The sequence below is a fragment of the Amphibalanus amphitrite genome, unplaced genomic scaffold (genome assembly GCF_019059575.1).
Source record: "Amphibalanus amphitrite isolate SeventyFive unplaced genomic scaffold, NRLGWU_Aamphi_draft 000350F_arrow, whole genome shotgun sequence".
NCBI lineage: Eukaryota > Metazoa > Arthropoda > Thecostraca > Balanomorpha > Balanidae > Amphibalanus > Amphibalanus amphitrite.
Window position 1 is genome coordinate 58,931 of NW_024881845.1, and position 20,799 is coordinate 79,729.

General features: G+C 46.0%; 1 protein-coding gene across 1 annotated transcript; it reads left to right on the forward strand.

Annotated features, from left to right (window-relative positions):
- The first annotated feature begins 1,309 nt into the window (after positions 1-1,309).
- On the forward strand, positions 1,310-17,474 carry LOC122389258 (sphingomyelin phosphodiesterase-like). The gene is made up of 12 exons (XM_043381118.1): positions 1,310-2,318; positions 6,383-6,549; positions 7,083-7,247; positions 8,412-8,529; positions 9,638-9,750; positions 10,055-10,227; positions 10,471-10,568; positions 14,277-14,373; positions 14,835-15,008; positions 15,349-15,538; positions 15,959-16,149; positions 16,604-17,474. The coding sequence occupies exons 1-12, from the start codon at positions 2,234-2,236 to the stop codon at positions 16,803-16,805; spliced, it is 1,773 nt and encodes a 590-aa protein (XP_043237053.1). The 5' UTR covers positions 1,310-2,233; the 3' UTR covers positions 16,806-17,474.
- The last annotated feature ends 3,325 nt before the right edge of the window (positions 17,475-20,799 follow it).

The following is a 20,799-nucleotide window of genomic DNA, read 5'->3' on the forward strand; positions in this document are numbered from 1 at the left end:
GTTTTTGTCCTTAGAAAGTTAAGCCGTTGACCTGAGGTCAAATCTGAGATCATTATTCAGAAAGGCCTGTAAAAGGGCTATCGGATGCGCTTTTCCGCGGCGCTGTAGCTCTATTGGTTCCCGAGATAGCCGTCGACAGTTTCCAAAATGTTGAAAAAGTCAACATTTTACATTTGGTGACCTCTGGTGACCTGACCTTTGACCTGACCCAAAAAATGACCGAATTGTTTCCGTCCTTATTTTGGACCGTTCTTTCGATTGCCGCTTACCACGAGTTACCATGTTAGTTTTGATCACAGATGATGTCTTCATGCATTTAGGCCAGGTTGGGTCAGGTCATGTCAGGTTAACCAGTAGGGGTCTTGCCGGGCATTCGTATTACGTGTCAACCGCCTCTGACAGGTTTGTAACATGCTACGAAGGCACCAAAACTACTTCGTAAATGTCCAAATGATTGCTAAATTTGAATTCAGCTCCAAAAACTAGCCCAAAACATGTGAAACTCGAAAAAGTGAACCGAGATCATCAAAGGTCAATGACCTGTCACCTGACCTGACCTTCAGGTGACCTTGACACCCACCCTTTTGCATTGGACCAACATCATATCGCATGTTTGAACGCTCGAAACCACGAAAAGACTGCTTGAAACGCGCGGCTAATGTGAGCCAATATACGCCGAATCGCGGTTCCGGCCAAACCTGGTTTCGAGAAATAGGTCACAGGTCAAAGGTCACTTGGGTCGGGGTCATGAAATTTTAAGGGTAGGTGTAAAATTGATTAACTCGAGGGTAATGAAAGTTTCGTCGCGATCAGCCGCTTTTTACGCCGGGTATTCGCGAAAAACCGAGGTGGTTTGACCCCCCCCCCCTCCTATACGGGTGAGGGTTAACCTGACCTGAGGTCACCGGTATTGAAATTTGGAGGCAAACATTTTATGCATAATATTTCCCTCATCAATCGCTGCAAGTTTCAAACCGATGTTTTAATCGGTGTAACTGCGGATGTTTTTTTTTACGTCTTCCAAGGATAGATATAGGTAGATACATCATTCCTGCGTCGGGCTAAGGTGCGCAATAGGTCTTTGAATCACACCATCACAACGACAAGTCATTCACCACACTCTGATATTTTGTCCTTGTTTACCCGAAGTTCAACGGACAAAGGTAAACGGTCCGTAAGGCATCTTTTTGTTCTAAGTCCTCTCTGTCCTCACTCACTCCTCGAACACTATCTCTATCATCAACAGTCAAGGTCGCTGAGGCACGATTGCGACCAGCATTTCTCGAGCATTTCGCCTAATCCCTAATCCAGTCCGGGACGCGTGGGTACGGGGCGGCGCAGCGCTTACGTGAGCGGCCTTTGGCTCGGCAGGGACCGGTCAGCGTTGCGACCAGCTGGGAGAGGAGCCGGGTGCGGGCCGATGCAGTCGGGCAGCTGACGGCACCGCGCGCGCACCGGCTGCTCTGGCACTGTGGCTGGCTGTCAGGGCGCCGTCAGTCCGTCAGGTCGTCCGTCCGTCCTCTGTCCCAGTGGCTGGCCGTCTGTCATTCTGCGAGTCCGTCAGATTGTCCGACCGTCAGCCAGCCAGCTCGTTTGCCCTTCTATCGTTCTGTCAAAGCGGTTACAGGCGCTCGTCTGTTCGTCTGCGAATCCGTCTCCCCGGCGACGAGTTATTCCTTTTGCGTCCGCCGGTCAAGTCCATCATCTCATTCTCAGTGTTGTGGTCAGCGTCTTTTTCGCGTGAACAACTGTGACTGTGCATCAATTTGTGAGCTGCCACGTAGTGGATCTTTCTTCAGACTGCCAAAGAAGATCTGAAGCGACTCTGAACTGAGTGATCAGAGCTGCGAGGCACAGGAGATAGCTGGCATAGCTCTGTGGTGAGAAATACTCCCACGGAGAGTTTGCCGTCTTATCTTCAGAAAGTGAAACTCGGATCAATTTTCAACGTCGATTGTTACGACATATCTAGTCGCCCAAGCAAGAGACTTCAAAGATCGCCGGAGACCATGGCGACCTTGTGAGTCTGAAGAAACGTAATCCTTAATTTTTTGAAGGATCAATTTGAAGGATCTGAGTTTGCCCTGGGCCTAAGCGTGTTCTCTGGTGCAACTGTGTGACTGTCGCGACTGTGTGTGAAGAACAAGTGACGATTTTTCGTCACCACGGCTATTCGGAGTTCGTGTGAGAGCGTACAGACGTCGGAGCGGCACGGGATCTCTCCAGACACGCGATGAAGATTACCATGAGGACGACGGTGGTGTTCAGTCTGCTGCTGATGATGGCTACATCCGGTGTCTCCACAAGTCCGGGAGCATGTGAGTACACTCATATCCCGAATACGTTCACGCAATATTGGCTTGCTGTAGCTGCCTTAGTTATTCATACACTTTTCGAATTTGATAGCTTTCAGACAAGGAAAACAAAATTAAATCAACAGCAACTAGATAGAGCATAAAAGCGCTCTAAAGCAGCCGAAATTGCACACATGTTACATGTTTAAATGTCCGTTAATGCACATTGCAAAGTATAACTCAACGCCTCTGCGATTGCGCGAACTGGAATAATGGTGAAATAATTTCACTCTCGCCTTATTCTAGAAAAGCTGAGGAACGTGTTCAAATCTCTCATCTTGCACCTTGGAGTGTCCCAGTGTTTCCCGCTTCGCAAACCCTGCCTCATGACAAATGATGGAAGAATAGAGATATAAATCGTCTGTCCTATATGAAAGCCACACCGTGTGCGATGGGCATCTCCTCATGGGCCATTGGAAACCAAAAGAAGTACAAATTTGTTCACCCATGATTCCACATCACAGATTTTCATGCATGCGATCGCATATGGAAAATACGAAGGATATACTATACGGTGACTCGATTTACTCGCGTAGGTGTATATATAAATTTCCATCACGGATTGCTCAGCGTCTATGTAGTGCTTACAATTATTCCATGATGTATCTATAAAATCCCCGAAAGGATGGATCTCTATAGACGTCTATAGCCGTTTTCACGACGGCCATCTGGTACACATTTGGTTCACATCTGGTGCAGATTTGGTCAAATTAGGTTCAGTGTATCTCTTAGTAGCTATCAGCTAGGGTTGCACTAATTGGTTATATGCCTGCTTTGTCATATTATCAGAGAGCATCATCGATTACAACACTGAAATAAATTCATAAAATAAAGATTTTTGCTGTAAAAGAGATCAGGTGCAGATTTGGTCAAATTAGGTGCACTCGCCGGATAGCCCGTCGTGAAAACGGCTAATGTTGACTTTAGCATGGTTCTGTGGCGTAGTTGTGTCTCATGGTACAATCATCAAAAGTGAACAGCATAGAAGACTCAAATAGTTCAATAAACATGCATGAGGCGTAGTTCCTTACTCCGGAGCACCGTGCCTAAGCATAAAACAGTGCGAAAAAAATCTGTCAAAATTCACACCGGCGAGCTATAGGTTAAAAGCGACGTGAAAACGTTATCGTCGACCATGCCTTGGTAACAATCTTGGTAATCTTGGTTGTCGACGAGCGCTATATGATTCTCTAGTCACACCCATGGATATCAAGTAAATTATGGAAAAGTGTAAAAATATGTTTCGATGTGAGAGGCTGCATGAAGGCAATGAATTTCATTTAAGTGATATTCATACAATAAAAACATTATTAGAATCAAATTTCGTAGTCAGCAATTATTCCATCAACTACATTATGTCAAAAAGCACTTATGGCTTATGTCTACATGAATTGATACCGCCCATGTTGCATGTTACGTATCAGGCACTTTGACAGCAATTACTTATGTCCGAAAAATAAGCGAGGATATGTGTATTGACTTAAGACATCCCTCAGTGAAAACACAGCTTTCGCGGGCAATGCGCAGATGAATGACTGATATATCTTTATACGCATATTGAGACTAGCTGATTTTTAGAAGCGCTAATTGTGAATGGTTGGTACACACATACATATGTAGCAGAAGGCTCTACGATACCCTGCGGTACCCGCGATCTCAACCACCTGACAAGCCACCTGAATCTAAAGCACTTCCGCGGACACACTGATCCCTTGGGTGCACCGTTTCAGGGTAATCAAAGTTCACATGAGATGTCTGTCGCTGTCCGGTTCTCATTAACACGTGGCTCAAATTGAGACGACACTGCATACACCGATCCTTTCCGCTCCTGGAGGATAGATCTGATGTCGGAAAGGGAACAGGTTTTGGTGTAACCGAACACCCGAATCGTGAGCGTTAGACGTGATAGACATCTGAAGGGAGAGTTCACAAGTATCGCATGTCGTGTCGTCACAGTTCCCAGCGACAGATAAAAACGACAGACGTGTTTTGGTTTTGGCTGAAGTCGCCTGTATAGGTATGGGTGTATGTATTCTGACCTGTGCTTTGCGTTGTGTGTTAAATGCACGTATGATAGAGCAAAACAGCAGTTATTGCAATAACAAATTAGACAGGAAAATGCAATAACTTAAAGCCACAACATTTATTTACATTTATTGTGAGATAATTTTTGGCTAATGTTTTAACCGTTTTCTCTGCATGGACCTCAATTGCCTCTTTTGCACTACAGGAGCAAAAAGCTAACGGAAGTGCCTAATTTGTTCATTGAGGAATAGTGTATCGGAAGAGGGAAGTATCCCCCTTCCGATAGCAAATATCAATTCTGCATTTGTCTCACTTTTCTAATCAAAATTAGATGAAATTACCGGTTCATTAGCCGAATACAGGTTACGTTTTAGTTCAGTGCTGCTTTTAAGTGTCAAACCCGCATGAGGAGTCTTAATCGTTAAAAATCGGAACTGTAACAACTTTTCCGTGGGTAAGGGGACTTGCTTTGATAATTCAATGCCAAGGCCAAGCTAGCTCAGCTCAGTTTAGCTCTACACGGAAAACCTTTTGCAAATGGAATGTGTCGCACATGTGAATGGGACCTTACAGGCAAACAATTGGTAATTCAGTGAAATAGAAACATTTCTGTTATTATTTTCGTAGGAACGCCAGGTCTCGCTCAATGGTGAACGTGAAATCGATGGATGTCAAGCATGTTTATATTTGGCTTCGTTTTGAGGGAAAATGTTAGAATATGTCCCTAAGGGCTCACTCAAATAAACGTTTATTCTAAGATTTATGACTATTTCCAGGTGACTATTTCCAGACAGGAAACGTCATTAGTTTTGGTAATGTGGTCTGGTCATTTCGGCATTACATATACGTTATTATTGCCCCATGCTTGTTTTAAATGCCACATAAGTATAATGCACGCATGCCTTTTTGCTTCTCACATAAGTTTGATAACGACATTAGCAGACCCGGTTGTAAGCCACATCGAGAGGGAAAATGATTGCATAGCTTAACTTCATTGCTGACAGTGGCCATCGCATAACATACAAGAAGACTGGCTTTTGAACCGATCAGCTGAGCGAGATTACACTAATCGCTTCGCTATCGGCTGCCATATTTGTTAGCATTTCTTTGCGAAAAGGGACAGCCGACTTACTAGCTTACCGCCGTGAATTTTCTGCGGTCATCTTCAATGTGTCAAGGTCAATTGAGGAGAGTTGCTCAACAACAGCGCTAAGATTTAGGTCTGTGTTTCTTCATGCTTACAAGTAGGCATTTAATCTAGTTTTAAAGCCAGTCACGACCAGTCTAGACTGCGTGATAACTTGTCTCCCACAAACTGGGCGGGTGCCGCATCCAGTTTCCGCAATGCCCGCTGCTCGAGAGGCTGGAAAACGTCTAGAACATGCAACGGGATTACTCCGGTGTCGGCCTTGTCTTGAGCGTGTAAAAGTTGAGACGTTTACCAATATTCGATACACGCTGGATGCCACCATAAATCGAGGTGCAGGTGCAATTGAAAGTGCAATTGAAGTTGCGATTGTGGTGCAGTTGAACACCTTACTCAGATATTGTAAACCAATTACGCATAACATTTGGATTGGTTTACGTCTACGATCGGTGATAAATGGAAGTCTTCGGCATTTGAGCCGCTTTGCATTATATAGTATTTGCGTATTTAAGTGAGCAATGTGACATACGTTTCTTAAAATGTTTGTTCCCTAACATTTCTTAAACCCTGTTTTATTTAGACGAGGTGCACCAAAGTCAAACTTAATTAACTTTTCCTGCTCGCCTCAGTGTGCAGGGCAATGACTTGCAAAAGCTAAATGAAGACCTGTTTGGGGCGGGCATCGGATCAGCTAAACGAGAAGGACGTCACAATAACGTCACAATAATGTCACAACAAAGCCACAATAACGCCACAACAAAATAACGTCACGAGTCAACTCGATAAGCCATAAGCTCGATAAGTCATGCTTAGCGATAAGGAATCTAACCACCACGCCTTTCGCCTTATATTCTAGTGGCGGACCGAGTCAAATGCGGCACCTGCAAGGCACTGGGAGCCGTGGTGAAGGGAGTGGTCAAACTCACGGGCTCTAGCATGCTGATGAGAAGCAAGGCTTACCGTCTCTGCAGTGTGGTGCCCGTGGCGCGCTCCGTCTGCGAGGGCTACATCGACAGCTGGGCGGTATGTGCAGGGCAGGGGACTTTAGTAACGTAAATGAATGACTGTTGGCAGGGAATTGTATGGATAAGTTGCGTGAAAGAGCAGTCGGGCTGGATAACTGACGTTTGACTACTGTTGCTGGATAAATGTCACCGGTGATAATGCATGGTTGCTCGCTTAGGCCTAAATGTCCAGGTTACACTAAAGCTCGCTCATGTCTACAGGGACCGTTTCATGTTAAGCAATGTTTAAGAAACGGGTAAGTCCTAAGTGTCATTGTCTAAAGAAGAAACGACAGCTCGGTGCTGTCTGACTTATCACACTGTTTCATGCTGACAAGTATAGGTATGAATTCTCGCTCGACCATGAAGGACATCGAGCTCGGATTTGCACATCATATTTCGTCAAAACACTGAGGTTTTATAATGCCGCTTTTAAAGCTGGCTTACATGGGCATAATTTGTCTCTTGCCTGTTGACAATCCGCACTGTGAGCTTCATCATAATTAGTTCTCTTCGCTGTATCTAATTTGCCTCTGTTTTACCCCACCACAGGAGCCGCTAACCTACATCGTTCAGAACAGTAAACTGAGCAGTGCAGAGGTTTGCGCTATCTACATTGACGCCTGTCCACGGCCCAGCCTGGATATCGACGCCACCCTCTACCTGAGGAAAGACCCGACGCCGGCCGAAATCAAAATCAGGGACTACCTCTACCCGGTAAGAAATAATGGGGATTTTCTGTACGCAGGACGTGCTGTGTTTCAAATTATGTTGGCGAGTGACTTGTGAGTGCGTGTAGGAATAACAAACGCTGTCTGGTATAAGAAATTATTACGGATTAAAATGAGCAGCAAATGCAATTATGTAGCTGAGCAAGTTCTTATCTGAAAAGTATAATGAACATGCTTTTGAATGAGCTCGTGATTCATGACGTTACTCACAATGCGGCACAGCCCAGGGCGGCAGCGCCCACTTACATAACATTTTCATTTTTCACCTTGAAACGTTATATAATGCATAGCGTTTGCAGCCAACACTTTGTCCATGGGGTGCCCGCTTATTTTTCCGTCCATCGGGGTTAAATGCAGTGACAATTGTTCTACCGGACACCACATACCATGCGACTCAGGGGTACAATATGCGGGTACCCAAGCGTGAATAAGATCACGACCTCTGTTATATTGTTGCACGATGCACTTGATTCAGAGACCGCCCACGCAGCCCTGGATCCACGCCTTTTTGCACTCAATTGCAAAAAGGCGTGGCTCCAAGGCTGCGTTGGCGGTCTCTGAATCACAGGAAGTTACATTGAATCACTACCGTGATGGGGCCTTGAGCTATCATGATGGAAAATTAAAATTCGTAGTGGCTTATCGGCTTGATCCATACAAGGACGGTGAAGAATTATTCGAGACGGAAGTCGTTAGATAGAAGTGGAAATTCCAAACGAAAGCCGTCAAAGGTAGGCATTAGTCACCACGATTAATGGTGAACGGAAACGAACACTAATGGCTCTTCTATCACAAACAAAATAGAATAAACTTTCGGTTTTGTGAACAGCTTCAGTGGAATGTTAACAGCGGTTGATCAGTCCAATTATTCATCGATTACGTTCCAAACAATATTCATTTGCGTATGTTCCGACATGTATTAAGTGTATCGATATCGATTAATATTAATCAACCGATATTGGTATCGGTGCGTGCACTGTGAGTCTTGTCATGAGACGTAAGGCCCTCTTTAAAGTTGCATGAATCATAGTTTTTAACCAAAGGAAATATACATGTATGTAAGAAACCAAAAAAAAAAACGTTTTAAATAACCGTCAGGGGACCTGCACCTCTGCGCAGCTATTTTGCTAATTGAGTTTGTCCATTCCAGAGCCCTGCAACTCCCGGCCTGACGGTGCTCCACATTGCTGACCTGCACCTGGACAGTCTGTACCGAGAGGGGGCCGACAACAGCTGCTCTGAGGTACTCTGCTGCCGGGCCGACAACGGTACGTGCTGCGTGTGTGATGCGGAATGAGATATAGGCCTATGGCATGGATAAAATCAATGTTAAGGCCTGGCTACACTATGCGTTTTCCGTGTGCGTTTTTTTGCGAGTTTGCGTGTTTTGCGTAATATTGTTCTAGAAAAAGGTTATTATTAATTTAACTTCTTTAATATTTATATAAAAGTTAATAAAACGTTTATGTTAATTAAAAGTTTATATGAAAAACATATAACAAAAACGTATGTCGTTTCTTTCTAGAACAATATTCCGCAAATCACGCAAACTCGCAAAAAACTCACGCAGAAAACGCGTAGTGTAGTCAGGCCTTTAGTAACACAGCAGTCTGATGTCTAACCAATGTCTAACTATGACTCTTTGCATTTACGAATACCTCTGTAGTATCTTTACTCCAGTAATGATAGACATTACACAGGCCATAGAACACAAGAGTTTTTGGGTAAATATAATGCCTGAGCAATGCTCAGTGAGCATGGTTCGTCTGACCTGCAATGTTTGTTTGATATCCTCGATGTCCATGAACTTAGTCAAATCAGGGAAGTTTCCAGGCATCCCAAAGATAATTACAGGTAAAACCAATTGGCAAAGCACAGTAAATTCCACGCCATATTTCTGCCCCGATGACATGGCCGCCGTGGCATTTCCTCTCGGTCGGTAAATAATGGGAGGCTGCACTGCACGTTCACCGCTGCAACATTCTATGCCGTGGATTGAAGGGACAATGCTAATTTTATCATTGAAGCCTCTCCCCGTGCAGAGGGCTGGACATGAGACGGAGCTTGGCTGGCTCCGACTATGGGAAATGTTCGATGCAGCTCAGGTCTGCAAGCATCTGCAGAATGTTTTTAAAGATGCAGCATCTATAAATAAAAATAAGCGATCATAAAAGATTTGCACCTGCATATCGGCAAGCACCGAGCAAGAAATTAAGAACGCTAGGGATGATGGAATTTGCTAACGGCATATCGATCTGTCGATCGGAGGAGACTTATGCAAAAGATCTTATTCTAATCGCTAGGTAGTAGGTATAGCGTCTAGCGACGACCCCAAAGGGCAAAGAGTCCGACCTATGAACGTTGTTCGTCCTGCAGGTTTTCCGACGAACGCGTCCCGTCGCGCCGGTCGATGGGGCGACTACACGAGATGCGACTCCCCCTACAAACTGGTCGAGTCAATGGTCCAACACACGGCCAAACAGCATCCGGTAAGAGACAAATGGTTCAACAGATCAACCGAGGGATGTGGGATGCTTTTATACACACACGAGTTAGGTTTGCGTAAAATAAAGCTGGCGTATAGATAGCAATTAACATATTTGGATATCTAATTAGATTATGATTGATGACAAAAATTGTTTACTACATCATACATGACACAGTAAAATTAGCTTGTTCGACTAATTTGTATCGTGTAAAACTTAATAAACTTAATGAATGCACGTTAAACACATCCGCGGTCGAGTATACAATCCTTTCCCCTCTGACACTTCTCGTAACTGTTACCTTTAGGATGTGGCCTACATTATGTGGACGGGTGACAACGCGCCCCACGACGACTGGCGCAGCTCCCGAGAGGAGGTGCTCTCGTCGACCAGCAGCATCACGGCGCTGCTGCAGCGCTACTTCCCCGGCATCCCCGTGCTGCCCGTGATTGGGAACCATGACTCGGCGCCCATCAACAGGTGAGCTAACCGCGACTCGGCGCCCATCAACAGGTGAGAGTTTACCACGACTCGGAGGAGTTTGCCTCCATCAATCACTCATCAGCATTCGACAATGAGTTGATGGTTGATGAACACCGCTTGGTGTCGACCAGCAGATGCAATCAGAGCTTTTGTCTTTCGTAATTTCATATAAAGTCGCCCTGCATTTTGACCTGCCATCTCACAGGAAGCTAAACAAACGTCACCCCATTTATCCGGCAGTTTTCCGCCGAAGGAGGTGTGGAACGCCGGTTTCAGCGGCGCGTGGCTCTACAGCATGTTGGCGAACATATGGAAGCCCTGGCTGCCGCCCAACGCCGGTGAGTGATGAGTTGGGAACGGAGTGTGTCGGTTGGGATAATGGGGGGGGGGATGCACAAGGGGTAATTTTAGGTGCATGTATTGTGGTAGAACATGACGATGGCGTATTAGGCAAGCTGACTTTATTTTTATCTTGTGTGGTACCTATGTCTGACGGGTATGGGAAAACCACACCGCAAGAAATATAAAGAAACGCCAGACTTGCAGAGGGCAAACCGTCCCCTTGAACTGGTGTGCATTCACCTAAAAAGTTATGTCCTGCACAAACATACCTGTCTACCAATCAGGTAAATATGCCTACTTTGTACCAAAAATATCTAACAAACAGTGCCAACTGGAATCAGTGTGCTTCGTAAATCTTCCACATGGTAAAGCTCCACCGCACAATAGGTATTCAGCATGTCCTAATAATCCTAACAATCCTAACGTCGCCATATATAGCGCTCGCCTCTCACGCGTTTGATCTTACACCATCCTCCTTCGCACCAAATTCAACCCCCAGGCTTATAAGTGATCGGACCCCATTGTCCCACCACTCCCACCCAAACATCCCGCGTTGTTCGCTCTACCAAAAATCCCCGCTGGTTCACAAGGGTGTAGCTCGCTGGATGCATGACGACACCTGCCATTAGGTAACAGCGACCGGCTCCCATCCGTGGCTCCGTACCTCGAATCGACCGTACCAATGTTGGCAACACGAGCTGGTTTTGCAGATAAAAGACTAATCCGTCGAAGACAGTGGACTACATACGAGTTGAACGCGGCTCGAGAGATGATTGAAACATCTTCAGAATGTTCTTCGGGATTATCCGCGGGCCGTCGTCAAATGGTTTCGGCAGCGAGGCACTTGAGCAGGTGATGGAGTCATTAATCTTCAAGAATGTGTCACATTATTGGCACATGATGGACTGGCTGGGCCACCAATGTCAAATGACTGAATGAAATAAAGTTATGCTGTCCATCCACATTGCAGCCATCGATTCTACCTGCGATTTTACACGAACGCCAAATTATTTCGCAAGTAGTTATACAATCTGTCATATTTGTGATTTACGTCAACCTCCGAAGCGACTGAAGGAATTTTTACTGACTGAAACTTTATGCTTCCAGAGAAATCGCATTTTTCAAAGGCTTTCATTTATAGTTTCAAATTTATAGAATCACATTGCGATTTTTGCTGGCTCGGATATGGATGCACGTCAAGCTTCCCTCCCAAAAATTAACACCGGTTACACTTTCACTGCAGCTATGCTACTCTCGTTGCACATCATACAGAGTTTGATGTGGTACCTATATACCTACCCAGTTGAGAATTCACGTTTATTTACAGAAGAACATTCATTATCAATGGTGGTCACTGGTCAGCATACATTACATACAAAAATGTGCACCTTTGCGGTAGCAGCGAAAGCACAATAAAATGCGACGATTTTAATGCTTAGTTTTAGTTTGCCAGGTCTTAGCCAGTGTTGAATTAAAAATGTGTATATCAACAGTCGTCTGCCAATAGGCATCCAAGTAATGTCTTTTTATGTGTTTCTCTTAGCTTCAAACTTTATAAATAGCTGGACGCTGCAGCCTCTGCAGCTGACGGTTTTTGATAGATCACAGTCCCATGATAGAAGGCTTACAATTTAGTGGCTCTCAGTGTGCAAAACCAGTTTGGTCTAAAAATATACGAGCAGACCGAGTAACAATCAGGGTCAATGCCGAGATGAAAGGACTTATTTATATGGCAAACAATCGCTCTCACTTAGCAATATGCGATGGGAAGGGCTTAACCGTTTGATATTGGGAATGCAGCCACAGGCCATTTAGTGCAGAAATGCCCATCTCAACGGGTTAATTCTCACAAAAGGCATGGACTCAACTGAGAAAAAGCCACATCTTCAATCTACATCTGTGATGTGAAGTAAACTGGTCTAATTTTGAAAAGTGTAAATGATTCGCCCTAGGTCAGCAGAAACAATTCCGATATGAAGAACAATGAAAACTTTTATCCTTTTTACAACTTTTATCGATCGGTCTGTTTTCGTGCTTGTCAAAAGTTCTTTCGTACTCGAAGCAGAGACAAAAAATTAAAAGCCCTGGTCGATATTCCTTCCATTAAATATGTAGATCTCCAAACACATCGCGCTAACGCGATGCTCTGACTGAGACCCAAAATATCCCCTCAATGGTCTTGACAGGGCGTAACGTAATACAAGGTTTCTAAAAGCCTTCAGAACTGATTTTTATTTCAGCGAACGACATGTTCCATCTGTCGGTTGCATTCCTTAGCCGGTTCTGCAGCATTCGTGGCAATAGTAACTGCAAGTGTGAGAGTAGCGATTATATAATCGCATCGCGGAGAGCGAAGAACAACATTTGTGACATGGGTTTGGATATGAGAAATAGAGCCACTTCACTTCACAGCCTGAGTATAACCTTTAAAAAAGCAAACGGGCCTCGAATTGGTTTGGTGAATCCAGAAACGTTATTTGTCGTCTTCTCTATATACATATTCTTGAAGAGCTTACAGTCTAAAAAGCTACAGTTTCACTGAATTATGGAAATTATCAACTTTAATGACGTCATGTGGCTCATGTCCCTCTAAGAACAACCAGGGATGGAACTAAAAGGGTCAGACTGGAGGGTGCAACGGCATTAGAACTTCCGGATCGCCAGTGGGGCGGGTCGATCTACATAAGAGAAGTTTACACATTGGATCGAGAAGTTACTTTGAAATTTTATCGTAATTCGCCACAGGGAGTCTACTATGGAGATGAATATATGTTAGAGAGCTCTTTTGCAGCTAAGTGTATGAGTTTTACTGGATATTGAAACATACAAACTCGGCCGACTCAGTCTGGCGCGGCGGAGGCGCACAAAACTGCGGGTCAGCGCGGTTGCGGCCGGTTCCACGCTGCAATGTCGACATCCCGGTCAGACAGGTCAGTCGGCAGGTCAGGCAGACGGACCAGTCGGCAGGGCAGACCGCCGACAGGTAACTGACGGTGGTTGGCGCAGCCTGACCGACCTGCACACCAACCTCGACCGGTCAGACGGCCTTGGGGTAGCCGCAGAGCCGACGGAAGCCCGGCGCGCGGCAGGACGCACACCGGATGGACGAAGGAGAAACCAACTTAGTGACGTGACTTTGCGGGCTAGTGCTATCTGATGCTGGTTCAATTCAACGTCCGTGCTACAGAGTTGAAAATCACCGAGCGCAGACTGACTTTACAGCTTGGTGCTTAATTTGCCCTACCGTCCGTTTAATTTTGGTCTTTTGTTCATTCAGGAGGAAGCATACCTACATTTGTCATATTCAGGAGGAAAAACTCTACTCAGCCACGTACCCAAAGACCTTTTCCAATGGCGCAATAAAAAATGTGTGAATTGTTGCGGCCGTTCTACGAATTTCCTAAAATAGATACATACAGGTGCCTATCAACATCATTACGCGAAGAGAAGACAACTTGCTGGTCACCAAAAAATATGAAAACAAAACTGCAAAGCTGATTAACCTCATTCCTCTTAACTCTCCTTAACCTAATGACAAATCACTATCTGGTGAAAGGCTGTCGAGCGCAGTGTCCTTGTTTTGCTCGATTCGTAGAAAAATGAAGTCATTGCCTATATTATTCGTTGGTAGCAGACCCCGATAACATCAGGATGGTGTTTGACAATTTTGTCCTGGCCACTCATACCGTGTTTTTTTTTTCCAGCGGCCACTCTGGAAAACTACGGCTACTACTCCCTGTTGGTTCGCCCTGGTTTTCGCGTCATCGTCATCAACACCAACGTGGCCTACAAACTCAACTTGTGAGTGTCGTTGTCCTAAAAAAATGTTGTCCTGAGTGTATGTTAGAACGCCTTGCCTCACTCAAGAATCGGGATGCGGAACAATGGCAGAACTCAATTGTTCTAAGTGGAATTTGTCGATGTTATCATGATGAGGATGTTTGATCCACTTTCAATTATTTAAACGGTTGTACCTACTTGTAGAATATTGTAGTCTTGTGTAATGTAGTATCGGTTGTATTGTAGTCTTATCTTATGCTAAAACTAATCTTCTTATTAGTTACAAAAAAAAACTACAAAATACAACCTTATGGACAAATTTAACAGCCATCCCAATGTTAATCAACTGAGGAATCCATGTTTTTAAAATATAGGTCTATTCAAACTTACTTAGATGAGCGGCTCTGCTGATGAAATCCCCCACCCGACGCCTTATCGGCTGGTTGTCACCTGTCTGACCTCTAACCCTACATCGTCCTCAGCTGGGTGCTGATGACGGCCCGCGGAGACCCTTCTCACCAACTGCGCTGGCTCACCGAGGAGCTGAGAGCCGCCTATCTCACGGGTGAGAAGTGCCACATCGTGGGCCACATCTCACCGGCCGACCGAGACATCCTGCCCGCCTGGAGCCACATGTACTACAAGATCATCAAAAAGTGAGTGATTCAGAAGGGCTAACAAGAACTGGTGGTTTTCGTGACGGCTAGCGAGGAAACGGTCAACTTCGGAAGGCGATTGTGTGATCATATTGGCACGAAATAAAAGGGTTACCTTTTTAATCAAAGGAATTATTATATATCGTCCATCCTTCTGAAAAAGGATGTAGATACGAATGCAAGATATATCTTGCATGACTTTACCTATTGGTAAAGTTCAGTTTTAAATATCATATTGCTCGATTAAAAAAATATATATAATCGAAAACGAAACGTCTTTTCGTGTGTTCTATTAATGAATTAAATTGCCATTGGCTAAATGATTATTGCTCTTCTCCAGCTACCGGACCACGGTGCGTGGAGAGTTTTTCTCCCACACGCACGTTGACGAGATCCACCTCTCGAAGGACGACAACGACGAGGCGTTCGCCGTGACATATGTAGCGCCATCTCTGTCGCCCTGGAAGAACGTGAATCCCGGCTACAAGGTCTACACGGTAGATGGCAGCAGGGGAGCGCAGTCCACTTGGGTGAGGAGCGGATTTCAGCGGAACGTAGAGCGATTGCTTACCACTGATTTGAACTGATTGGAACATCAATGTCAACCAAATCGTGTGCCAACTCGGAACACAAATACTAGTCGACCAGTGTAGAAACTGGTCAGCTTTCCGACCTAGCCTCCCGGCCTCCAGTTACCGTAATCGTTGAGTAATGAGTACCTTTTGAGCTCGTTTGAGCTTTATTGATGTGACCTAGCACCTGAGCTGATCTGTTCCTCACAGGTCTTCCCCACGACTCCCTTTGACTTGATTTGACAGCTGCTCTTGTGGAAGCTTCTAGCTCAGTGACCGAGTCGTCTTTCGAAATTCATTATCTTGGATCTGACTGTGACCTATGTCCTGTTATCTACCGACTGAACCCTCTTTTGACCTCACTCCTCCTCTCCCCAGGAGGTGACCGAGGTCGCCCGGTGGACAGTGAACCTCCAGGAGGCCAACAAGCTCGCTGGAAACAGTCCCCGCTGGTACCAGCAGTTCAAAGCGTCGGAGGAGTACGGCTTAGCGTCACTTTCGCCGCAGAACTGGAGCAGTGCCGTCCAGTCCATGCTGCTCAAGGATCACCTCTTCACTAAATATTACAGGTGAGCAGACTGTTAGTTCTTTAGCTGAAGAGTTGCGGGGCGGATGAAAGCCATAAAAGCAGAGGACATATTTCTGTCGTCTAGCATCTGCTCCGTCCTCGGCTATGCATCTCCCTGGTGCCACCTACATACGGCGCCAACGAGTCCCGAGGTTTGATTCAAGGGAGAGGTAGTGGCTCGTCACTGGTTAGCGAGATGTGGTCCAATGAGGCGCAAGCGTGTTTAATTCGCTGGCATCCTAAAAGCAGCACAAGTCACTCGTCTTACCTTAAAAACGTATAATAAGCGTAAAAACGTCACTCGTCTTGCTTTACAAACGTATAAACGACAAACGTACAAACACTCGTCTTACCTCACAGACGTTTAAATGCCACTCACAATAGCTAGCCTTTGACAGCCTCATGTCTATGGTTTCGTTTATTCTCTTTTACCACCTGCATCCTCTCGTCCCCAGGAACCTGAGCGGTCGAGCGCTGGTGCAGGCTAGCTGCGACGCCGAATGTCGGCAGGAGATCATCTGCAACGTCCTCACCTCCGACCAATCGAGCCCGAGGCAGTGTCAACGGGCGAGGGCCACCTACCAGCAGGCAGTGCGCGAGGGCAGGGCCAACCCGAGGGCGGTGGTCTCCGCCTCGCAGCCGACGCCCTGGTTCTGAGAGACAGAGGGGAGCGAGTGATAGAGAGGGAGAGAGAGAGGGGGAACGGATCGTTATCCTGAAGTCCTGCTGTAGTGTTTTGTAGGACGTGGCTGAGAAGATGCATTAGGAAGTTTAATTTTATTGCACTGCGAGAATAGTTATAGTTCTGTTGATGGTGAAAAGTGGAGTAAAATACCAAGGTCATGTGGAATTGACCGGGTACTGACTCCATCTGGCTATCACAAATATTGTTGTGCAGTGGACAGTGGTGAAGCATAGCTTGACCGTGTAGCACTTACGGCTATTATGCACTTGTAGGTATACAATTTAAGACCTTCATCGTCTCTTTCTTTAAAATTTACGTTAAGTTTATTCACTTTTCGGGACGCTATGATAGTTCGCGAAACAGCGTACGAATTGTTATTTTGGTATACGTTGGGGTATTTTCCTTGCCTGGGTGTTATGGGGATCAAGGCAAGAATTTGTGTCCCGTAGTGATGAATCATTAGTCGATGTTTTCATCGAATGAAAGGTGAATGTTGACATGAGTCAATTGTATATCATGCATATCGTTGTTATGCGTCAAGTTTTTTTCGTCAGTGACGATATAATGCACCAAATATATGACAACGCACTATGTAAATGTAATGTGTGATGGTTTTTATTAAATACACGCATTCAACGTTCGTTTTGTTGTCACATTAAGAAGAAGAAAAAGTAAAAACGTTCCTACTTTATCGTGGCAGCCACTGTGTTACGAAGGACCAATACCGCCATCCCGGCACGCAGCCACAGATCGCAACACACAAACGATAGACGTCGACCAGGATAACGTTTCGTAAGCAGATTTCACCCATCTTTTTACGGTGCTCACTAAAAAGACTGCACAGGCTGCGCTGATTCACCTGTTGTGAAGAAAGGCGCACGCTGTTTTCGCGGTATGCAGATGTTGTCGGTGTATTGGAGATAGCTGGCGGGCGGTAGGGAGGTGTGCTGGCAATCAGGGCACGTAGCAGCTGGGTCGCTCGGACGCAGCCGGGCCGGACCGGGCTGGAGATGACTCAGGGGCCGGGTCAAGGTCAGCCTGGTTTGTGGTCTACCGCGGCGGGTGCGCTGTGGTAGTTGAGTTGAGTTGCGCTGGGGAGAGAGTCCCGGCTGGGACGGATGATCTGTCTTCAAGTATCAGCTCTCACAGCTGATTTCTTTGACTCATGGTAGACGGGAAAATAACTGAAGGAGATCATAAATATAAAACATATTGAGGCGAATGTCGCTACGCCATGATATCAACGACACGGTGGCATCATGGAATCAGCCGAATGTATGTTGTGCAGCATAAGATATGAAGTAAAGTTATTAGATATTAGTTATAGGTATATTAACTGAATCAATTAAATTAACTGAGCAAATCAAGAATAAACAAATGGCATCGCATCAGTTCGCTGCCGACTTAGCACGTTCGTCGGATGTCGGCTTCATGTCACCACACTGTCGTTCATCTTTTCCTTGATGCGTTTCTCTAGATGCATCTGATTCTATGCGGTTTATGATAATGTAGGCCCAAGCGAGCCCGAAACTAACTCGCTGTTTCTGATTTATCGCTGTTATCATTCAGCGTCTGCGTCGGAGCATACGAACCCCCTCTCCACGTCAGTCTGGATCAGCATTGGATCTTCTGGAGCTGTGACTCACCCCCTCGGGCAGACGCACTGCCACGCAGCTCCGCCGGCAGACTGACCTTATATGTGCGTCTGCTGAGTGCTGACGTAGGCTCGTGGTCAGACATGGTTTCGAATTCGGAAACCGAGCGAGCATCAGACCTCCCCTCCCCTGTCTGACCACAACGGGGGCTGATTTATCGTTCCGAGGAGAAGGACAAACATACGACGACGGCTGCGGCTGCGGCAGATCAAGTGATGGAGAGAGGACACTGAGTCACCGGCGACGCCACTGATGACATCAGGAAGGGTCGACAGGCCGGAGGTTTGGTTCTGGGGCGTGGCCTTCTATAGGCTAGTGTCTACCAAGCTTTTTTTGTGACAGGAGTGATGCAATGTCATGTTTAGGTATTTATTGAACAGGGAATATTTATTATAGGTGTACCTATTCGTTCGATTTTAATGCAAGGCAGAAATCAATGAGGAATTATGATCGGGGAAAGGAAATTTATCAAACGAAAATAATTACCTACCTTTTCAATTTTTCCTCATAAGCCCCAGGCCCAAAACTTTGAGACGTTTTATTATTTAATGAGTGTGATAGTTCGTGCTTCACGGTTAGAGGAAATAAATGAATTTTGCCCCATACAAAATTGCCAAGACGCAGTGGCGGCGGAAGCAAGGGGGCAAGGGGGGCAGCTGCACCCTAAAGCTATGGAAAGGGGCGCCTCGAAAATCTGTAGAGGAGGCAGGAAGTTAAGTTAAGAGGTGCGGCAGCCATAAAGCTGAGCAGTGCGACACCGCAACTGATAAAGGCACTTGTGACACGAAGAGGGTGGCAATGACGTGGGAAAAGTATCTTTTGATATGCTGAAGAGTGGAGGGCATCCTTATCTGAAACAAAGGCAGATGCTGCCGACCCTGTGGAATATAATCTTGCCAGGCGATAAAGGCTAGGAGGGCGCAGCCACTCGAGAAGCGCGCCATGCGGAAGAGGGGCGCCTGCATGCGAAAGAGGGGCGCCTGTGTGTGGGACGAAAAAGAAACATTTATGGAGACGTCTTTGAAGGCGATAGCCTCCGAACGCCAACACGAACATATGAGGGTTTATAGCGTTGCAGGCTCCATGCGACAAAAAAGGGCGCCTGATGGCCGATATGCGAGAGGAAATTAAGTAGTTTGTGTAACATTTATCGGGGGCGGTTTGCCGTTTACAACATATGAATGTTAAGGGAGGTCCGAGATTGGGGCCTGTAAAATTGCACTGTCCGTATGGGCGGTTACACCCCTAGTGCTAGGGCGTATTTTGCGTTTTTTTTTTTTTTTTGTTGTTGACTGGGGAGATGATTATGACCAGGAATAGGACTCTGCAAACTTCTATGGGCGCCTGTATAGGGGCGAAACTGATTTTCCAGTGCAGGGACGGCCATCGGCATTGTGGGGCGGCATTCATTCCACTGGGGCGTCTCAGACGCCCCAGTGTCTCCATGTGACACATGGGGATGGTGAGAAGGGCTTAGAGCTTAGCGGCTAAGAAGGGGCTTATTGACAATATTCTTGACCAGGACTGCACGAATGTGGCAGCACGTTTAGGTCTACGAATGATGTTTAAAGGTTAAGTAGTGGACGTTGATGCGACCATGAGGTGATCGATACAATACTGCGCTTTCCTCTCCCTTTTCGCCCTAACAGATATAAACGGCGCATTTTAGTTTTCACTCGTCTAGCGTTATACGTATGTATATGCGTAATTATGCGTTACATAACAGCTCATCGATACCTGTGCGATGCTGCTGCCCTAGGGTGCCCTAGTGTGCCAATTGCCACTTGCACCTTGAATATTATTCGAGGTAAGATTCCGTAATACCAGGCAAAGTGAAATAAATATGTCGAATTAAACGCCCATCTCTGGGAAAGACACGAGTGAAATCAAATATTATTGAGCGAGAAGAGTCCAGTTTTCCTCAAATTCGACCGACTCCGGCACACGCTTATATATAGTCACATATAGTCATTATATAGTCATTATATAGTTATAGTCACATCCATCGGTAGTTAGTGGCAAAAGTCACGCCACAGGTCAGGTGAAGTCGGTGATCGGATCGGGCCGTGACGAGGGCTCGTTACACGCTCGGCTTTCAGTCCTGTCGTCTTCCCGGAATTCCCCATGAATGGAACTGGGCTCTCGAACTGCTCAACAAGTCTAGGATGGCATAGGTTTGTAGCTGGACAAACGTCCCAGCTCTGGCGCGCGCAGCGGCCCCCATTCCTGCCCCAGCGCGCGGTGTGCCCGAGAGGCGTCTGGGGAGCTGTGCCGCCGCGCTAGACCAGGCTGAGCGGTGTGCCGGTCAGCG

Coding starts and splice junctions, on each gene's coding strand:
- LOC122389258 (XM_043381118.1), top strand. CDS start 2,234: ATGAAGATTACCATGAGGACGACGGTGGTGTTCAGTCTGCTGCTGATG. Junction 2,319..6,382: donor CTCCACAAGTCCGGGAGCAT/GTGAGTACACTC, acceptor CTTATATTCTAG/TGGCGGACCGAGTCAAATGC. Junction 16,150..16,603: donor CTCTTCACTAAATATTACAG/GTGAGCAGACTG, acceptor TCTCGTCCCCAG/GAACCTGAGCGGTCGAGCGC.